The sequence below is a fragment of the Salmo salar genome, chromosome ssa04 (assembly GCF_905237065.1).
Source record: "Salmo salar chromosome ssa04, Ssal_v3.1, whole genome shotgun sequence".
Taxonomy (NCBI): domain Eukaryota; kingdom Metazoa; phylum Chordata; class Actinopteri; order Salmoniformes; family Salmonidae; genus Salmo; species Salmo salar.
The window spans coordinates 11,030,050-11,038,044 of NC_059445.1; the positions used below are offsets into that span (position 1 = coordinate 11,030,050).

General features: G+C 45.8%; 1 protein-coding gene across 1 annotated transcript in view; it reads left to right on the forward strand.

Moving 5' to 3' along the window:
- The first annotated feature begins 391 nt into the window (after nt 1–391).
- Nucleotides 392–7,995, forward strand: part of LOC106602290 (rho guanine nucleotide exchange factor 38-like) — a 19,468-nt gene continuing 11,864 nt past the window's right edge. The window contains 4 exon segments of the mRNA XM_045716462.1: nt 392–491; nt 841–903; nt 1,235–1,339; nt 1,654–1,929. Coding sequence (XP_045572418.1) covers nt 1,692–1,929 — 238 coding nt within the window. The 5' untranslated portion in view covers nt 392–491; nt 841–903; nt 1,235–1,339; nt 1,654–1,691.

Genomic DNA, 7,995 nt, shown 5'->3' on the forward strand with positions numbered 1-7,995 from the left:
GAGTTTGCAAGAATGGCACTTCACTGTACTTGTGCATGTGACATTGAAACTTGAAACTTTTGTATGGCAGTTTTATCAGCAGAGTGAGAACCGTGTGTATTATCGTGTTACTGTGATCAAATCATTTGTAGGTTCAATAACATTTGTTTTTGAAATTGGCCCATTCATTTACTGGACATACTGTATAGAGTACATGATGTTTAAACTACACTATTATGCCCCTCTCTCTTTCTCTCAAGCGCAGTCAGTGCTTCGTGACTGTTGATCGCTTTCAATGTTTGCTGTAGCTTGTCTTAACTACATAAGCTAACGTATTGGCTAGCCCAGCCGATTAGGAATGGTCAACACAGGTCAAATGCTGTACGCAGATGGGTATACACACTTTAAAACCCTCCTCCCTCCTCACTGTGCACTTTGACCTGGTGCTTTGTGCTCTCGTTTTAATCCCCTATTTACTTTGCTGTAGTTTAGAAGAGATTTGACCTATAAAGGTAAGCAAGTAACTTTTTCCGACAACTTTTCATCATTGTTAATATACAGTATGATTAGGACCAGGTTTCTTTCCCCTGACCAAGTGAAATCACCAGGAAAACCTCTGGGCCCTAGTTATAGCTTGTAGCCCTCCTGGACAAACTTTAAGTGTTATCGTCAACATTTCTCTATTATGAAGAATATGCTGTATGTTTGTGAACATGTGGATTCTGTGCATTCTGTTTTTATCCTTCAATATTTATCTGCCTAAAGTGCAGCATCTGCTGCAATGAGTCACTTATTTGACATTTGAACAGACTTTTTTCCCACAGCAACCCACTTGTTGAATTCATGCATCTAATTTTACAGTTGGTGGGAAATAATGATCTCATGAACATGGATGTGGGATTCCTTGAGCTCTCAGAAATAAAGGTTATCTATTGGTTATATATTTGATGTATTTTTGTTGTGTGTATTCTGAATAGTAAACACCTTTAGATATAGACCCCAGGTTCTTCAAATGGAAAAAAAACAATAACCATCATTTACATTACAAATAAAATGTACAAATGCTGGCTCATTGTCTTGACGCATACTGTAACCAATGTAATACCAAGAGTTTTCCATGCATTGTTTTGCTTTGCATGTTGTCCCTTGAGACCCTTCTCTTTAGTAAAACCAAAATAGTACATTTGTTAGTGTAGTGGTCATAGTCCCTCTCTCCTCCACTGCTCCCTTCTTATCCCTCTATCTCTCTCTCTAGAGATGCAGGTGTTCCCGGGGACGTTGCATTGCACAGCAGTGGAGGGGGCAGGGCCATGAAGTACAGCAGTCGAGGGGGCATGACCACAGAGATCTCCTGTGACAGGTATGGCAGGCAGGAGCCTGGGAGGGGGAGGGGCCACAGAGCTCTCCTGTGACAGGTATGGCAGGGTAATAGCCTGGGAGAGGGAGGGGCCACAGAGCTCTCCTCTGACAGGTACGGCAAGGCAGGTACCTGGGAGAGGGAGGGGCCGCAGAGCTCTCCTGTGACAGGTACGGCAGGGCAGGTGCCTTGGAGAGGGAGGGGCCACAGTACCTGTGTGGCGTTGGCAGTAGTGCACTACAGTACACCTGTTGCACTTCTCAGGCTCTCTCTTCATCCGTCCCTCTCTCCCTCTCTCTTTCTCCCTGGCTGGACAGAGAGCACGGGGGGAGAAGAAGAGGGCTTCTTGGTCGACATGGATCCCAACAAGGAGGCCAACAACGGCAGTGAGAAAGAGAAGGAAAAAGAGAAAGTGATCAAGAGGAGAACCAGGCCTAATTTCCTGCGCTACATGCACTTGGAGAGGAGGAAGACGGACACCATCGTGGTGGCCAACGATGACACCGCTGCCGACATTAAAGGTGACATCAACCTTGGGACACTGGTGCGGAGGAGTCAGTCGGACAAAACGGAGTACAGTGCCAAACTTAAAGGTAATTGGATCCCCTGAGGTCATAACTATGGCAACTAGGTTAGCTATAGCTCAGGTTTTAACATCTCATAGCTTCCTGTTGACTTGATCGATAGTAAGTTCTGCGCCTAAGTGCTTTGTAAAAGAAAAGGTGACAGTTTACTTGGATATTCCATCTGTAGATGGATACTCAACAAACTATCAATAGAATATCAGTAAGACGTCAACAGCATGTCTGTTGACTTTCAACAGGGAAGTATTTATAGAAGTTCAGCAAATCAACCGTAGTGTCATAGATTCCAGAGGACCACGTGTTACTCGAGGGTGAAAGCCAGATAGACGAAGGGCACTGTAGCTATGGATGCTTCTGCCGAGCACCTGTTGTGTTGTTATGTGACTGAGGGAGCACCAAGCTATTCCCGCAGGGATGAGGTCACGTATGCAAACCGTGCTCCAACCGAGCCACAGTAGCCTTACAGCACGGAGGAGGGGCTATACTGTAGCTACAGGCCCAGTATTAAACCAGATAAGTCAACCTATTATGAGTGAACTAAAACAGGGCTTCTATCACTGACTGAAGCATTTAATTATTAAACCAGTGTTTGGTCTCTGGAATTTTAAAGGGGAAGTGTGAACATCCAGATATATGGACACGTGTCAACACCAGTGTTACTACTGTGCTACTACAGCCTGAACAATGTCTAGGTGGCTATCACGGCATGGTCAGCCTTGACTTTCTCTAAAGTCAAATTCTCATACATTTATCATAAGATTGTTTTTATTTTAACACAATTTGGGTTCAAAATTGAACTAAAGTATCATTACTGGTCGTCATAATGACTGACATAGCTTTTCCCGAAAAAGGCTATACAGATACACTCCTGACCTGCAAACCAATATTTTATTTCAGAATTGGTTCAAATTAGGTTAAGGTCAGGGTTAAGGTCAGGGTTATGGGTTAAGGTCAGGGTTATGGGTTAAGGTCAGGGTTAAGGTCAGGGTTATGGGTTAAGGTCAGGGTTATGGGTTAAGGTCAGGGTTAAGGTCAGGGTTATGGGTTAAGGTCAGGGTTAAGGTCAGGGTTATGGGTTAAGGTCAGGGTTATGGGTTAAGGTCAGGGTTAAGGTCAGGGTTATGGGTTAAGGTCAGGGTTAAGTCAGGGTTATGGGTTAAGGTCAGGGTTAAGGTCAGGGTTATGGGTTAAGGTCAGGGTTATGGGTTAAGGTCAGGGTTAAGGTCAGGGTTATGGGTTAAGGTCAGGGTTATGGGTTAAGGTCAGGGTTAAGGTCAGGGTTATGGGTTAAGGTCAGGGTTAAGGTCAGGGTTCTTTTTCGTTTGTCATTTTGCAGGTAAGCAGTGTCCTTTTAGCCTCTCTCACTTTTCCCAGACAGTCAGTGTGTCTCATCAGCAAAAACTCACCTCACCTGTCCTTCCTCTACTGCATTATATCAGGTGTTGTCACGCTCTTGGAATGTAGACCTTCAGGCGCAGGTTGACGTTTATTGGGATGAATCTTGTCCTAGAGGCAGGGCTGAAAAATTGACTATATATTGTAAAAATTCTTGACATTTTTAAAAACGTATTTTAAGGTTAGGGTTAATCATAACGTTAGCAGTGTGGTTAGGGGTAGGTTTAAAATACAATTTTACGACTTTGTGGCTGTGCCAGCTAGTGATTACCCTGCAGAGCTGCCTCCAGTACATGAGTCATCCTAATAAATGCCAAACAGCCAAGTAGTCACTGGCTGCCTTACAGAAAATAAGAGGTTTACTATGTAGAGATTCTTGTGCCACTAGTTCTGTAGGTTTCCTCAAAAAGGGAACAATGGTCACCCAGACTCTTGCTAATGTCAATTAGGGGCATTAGTTTACACAATTAAACAATACCGTCAATCTCCCATCTAACCAAGCAAAAAAGCCATTTAAACTCTTTTGTACTATAATGACGTGCTGAATGGGACACACTTAACCTATCAGCACACCTACTGTTGACCTGAAACACAGAGACATCCTATTCACTCTATAGTGGACTAATTTTGACCAGCGCCTATAAGGATCTGGTCAAAAGTAGTGAACAGAGTGTGATGTAGGACACTCCTTGTCCTGTCAGCACATCCACTGTTTACCTGAAACACAGGCACTCGTTGCCTATCACCACTTTCTGTTTTCTTGACTTGTGCCCAAGGACCAGCGTCACAACTCAGTTCTCAAACAGCTGATTGTTTTCAGTAAACTGATCGTCACTGCCACCGCCCACTTTAAAGGGTTTCTCCATCACGCTAAACAAGCTGCCCTGAGTATAAGTGTACAGGTACATTGCAAATATTGACATAATGGTGGCGTCACCGTCTACATGGGGAAGTGTACGAGTTGTTTCTGAACACTGAGTTCTCGTCTATCATTCTGTCTGCTGTGAAACAGGTTGATCAAGCCTGGCCTCAAGGTCCATAGCAACCAGAAGTTATGGTCAGTCACAAAGCGTTACCACCCTGATATGATATTGCATCCTGGCTAGTGTCATACGGTAATTCACCTCCTCAGTTTATAGTGAGTTATTGAAAGCTGTGAAGAGTTATCCACTACTAAGTATCTAAGTATTCATAAGACAAACTGGTCAATTGGTATGCATGACATGTGTGTGTGTGTGTGTGTGTGTCTTTGTGTGTGTATGTGTGTGTTGTGTGTGTGTGTGTGTGTGTGTGTGTGTGTGTGTGTGTGTGTGTGTGTGTGTGTGTGTGTGTGTGTGTGTGTGTGTGTGTGTGTGTGTGTGTGTGTGTGTGTGTGTGTGTGTGTGTGTGTGTGTGTGTGTGTGTGTGTGATTGGCCTCACAAGGGCCTTTTGTTTCTTGTTATTGCCAGATAGTGTGTCCGTACTCCGGGGGACAAAGAGCCCCTATCAACCTAGCTACTGTCCTCAGGCCCAGCTCTCACCTGTGTGCCATTAGGAGAGATGACTGGAGCCAAGCACAACTCAGTGAGATATCCTATACAAATCCCAGCTAAACCCAAAGCCAGTGGTTTAATAACTGCTTCAGCCGTTAGCATTGGCCCTTTCGTCCTTCCGATGAGGCTCCACCTCTATTCCCCTAATGTACTTGAACTCAGGCCTTTCTTCAATGACATTCTCAATCCTATTGTATTCTGCAGGGGGGTGACCGGGGGCATCTAACGTGTCATTGTTCCTTGTGGCGATACGTGATCCGTCCGGGTCCTTGTGTTCCAAGGCCTTCCGTACGTTAGATCGCTTTCAATGGCCAAGCCTGGTGAAAAGGCTGGCGTGTCCTCTTTCATGGGAACTCCTGCGCCTGCAACCACACCAGCATAATACAGTAGCATAATGGTGGCCAATGGGACCACATAGACCATTACATTATGGCTCTATCAAACACTGACCCATGATATGACTATATTGTGATGGACGTGCTTAATTTAACAACATGCTGGTCCTCTTTTGTGGACCTGTTTTATTTCAATAACTCAGGTCTTACCCAGGCAGGGAGCTAGGCTAGAAGGTCTCAAGTCTTACCCAGGCAGGGAGCTAGGCTAGAAGATCTCAGGTCTTACCCAGGCAGGGAGCTAGGCTAGAAGGTATCTTCAGGTCGTCTACCCAGGCAGGGAGCTAGGCTAGAAGATCTCAGGTCTTACCCAGGCAGGGAGCTAGGCTAGAAGATCTCAGGTCTTACCCAGGCAGGGAACTAGGCTAGAAGGTCTCAAGTCTTACCCAGGCAGGGAGCTAGGCTAGAAGATCTCAGGTCTTACCCAGGCAGGGAACTAGGCTAGAAGATCTCAGGTCTTACCCAGGCAGGGAGCTACTATTTTACCAGCAGGAACTAGGCTAGAAGGTCTCAGGTCTTACCCAGGCAGGGAGCTAGGCTAGAAGGTCTCAGGTCTTACCCAGGCAGGGAACTAGGCTAGAAGGTCTCAGGTCTTACCCAGGCAGGGAGCTAGGCTAGAAGGTCTCAGGTCTTACCCAGGCAGGGAACTAGGCTAGAAGGTCTCAGGTCTTACCCAGGCAGGGAACTAGGCTAGAAGGTCTCAGGTCTTACCCAGGCAGGGAGCTAGGCTAGAAGGTACTCAGCCCTGCCACTGAAGCGGCACTTTCTTTTCACTTGCAGCAGTCTCTTGAATAGCCATTCAGACGTTATGTTGTAATGCGACACACGTTCCATTAACATTTATTTAAATGTGAACACTTTATTTTAATTTATTAACATGCTTCTCTTTTATGTGATGTCAAGTCAGTTTAATTGCTACAACTATTTTTGATATTTTTTTTATTGAAACTTTATTTAGTTAGGCAAGTCAATTAAGAACAAATTCTTATTTACAATGACAGCATATGAATAGTGGGTTAACTGCCTTGTTCAGGGGCAGAAAAACAGATTTTTACCCTGTCAGCTCAGGGATTCGATCTAGCAACCTTTCGGTTACTGGCCCAACACTCTAACCAGTAAGCTACCTGCCGCCCCAAAATATAGCAATTGCCCACCATTCTTTTAGGGAGAATTATAAAGTATTATATTTTTTAGGAGGGGCCATTGAAACCTGATAGCCAGGAGGGGTGAAGGTGTCCATTTAGCTTTTTGCAGCTTTAGAGGGCGTGACATGGTATTTGTCTTTTCTCCTGCCCTTCCAAGGACATGACACCATCATATCCTCATTCCACCTCTCTGTGAAAAATGGTCAAATAGCTCTCCAATGTCAAAGCTTTTGAATGTTCCATTTTAGTACTGCATGTATACAAGTGAATGCCAGGGGTGTGTTGACATGAATGCACTGGTAGGAGTGTGAGACTGAGAAGTGGGGAAGAGGTGGGAGGGGTGTGTTGTGAGGGTGCTGGGTCTGTAATGTGTACGCATATTCATGTATGAGTGGTGTGTGGGTGTTTGTGTGTCAGATTTTTGTTGACTGTCTTGATGTGTGCTGGGGGCGTGTGTGTGTGTGTGTGTGTGTGTGTGTGTGTGTGTGTGTGTGTGTGTGTGTGTGTGTGTGTGTGTGTGTGTGTGTGTGTGTGTGTGTGTGTGTGTGTGTGTGTGTGTGTGTCAGGTGCATCCCCCCAGCTGGAGCAGATGGAATACCTGCACATGCTGTGGCATTACATCAGCGAGACAATTAGTTCAGTAACCTGACACAGCTCTCTCTTCCTCCTTCCACTCTGTCTCTTTCTCTCTCTCTCTCTCTCTCTCTCTCTCTCTCTCTCTCTCTCTCTCTCTCTCCCTCTTTCTCTCCATCTCGCTTCTCTCTCTTTCCACCCATACTCTCTCTCTTTTCCTTTCTCTCTCTCCCCTCTTTTTCTCTTCCTTCTCCCGCTTCACTCTCTCAATCTCTCTCTCCCTCCCTCCCTCTCAATTTCTCGCTCTCCCTCCCTCTTTATCTCTCTCTCTCCCTCCCTCTCAATCTCTCTCTCTCCCTCCCTCTCAATCTCTCTCTCTCCCTCCCTCTCAATCTCTCTCTCTCTCTCTCTCTCTCCCTCCCTCTCAATCTCTCTCTCTCTCTCCCTCCCTCTTTATCTCTCTCTCTCCCTCCCTCTATATCTCTCTCTCTCCCGGAGAGGCGGAAGTGGTGTGTTGAGGTCGATTAGGCAGCAGATGCGGAAAGGAAACACCTCCCTTCCCTGAACACACGCTTCACTCCTCTTCACACACACACACACACACACACACACACACACACACACACACACACACACACACACACACACACACACACACACTCTCTCTCTCTCCTCACCCGCCATGCAAAGCACTGCCAGCTAGGGACTGATTAGGGGGAGCAGGGCGATAAAAAAAGAGAGAAAAAAGAACGGATGAAAAAAGAGGAGAGGAACCTGACAGGCATGCTAATGGGGGCTGGTCGGCGTTCAGTCAAAACAATTAGATCAGCGTGAAACGCTGGCAGAGGGTTGGGAGGGTTGAAGTCAGGCGATGGTGTTGGGAGAGATGGATGTTTTCTCATGCATTGCATACCGTGCCCATGTATGTAAATACAACTTCATGCAGAGGGCTTTTGTACATGTGTGCTCTCTCTTTACTTTGCCAGTGAATGCAGGAATAGATCGTTTGATACGGCCCCTTTTCAAACAGATCTCAC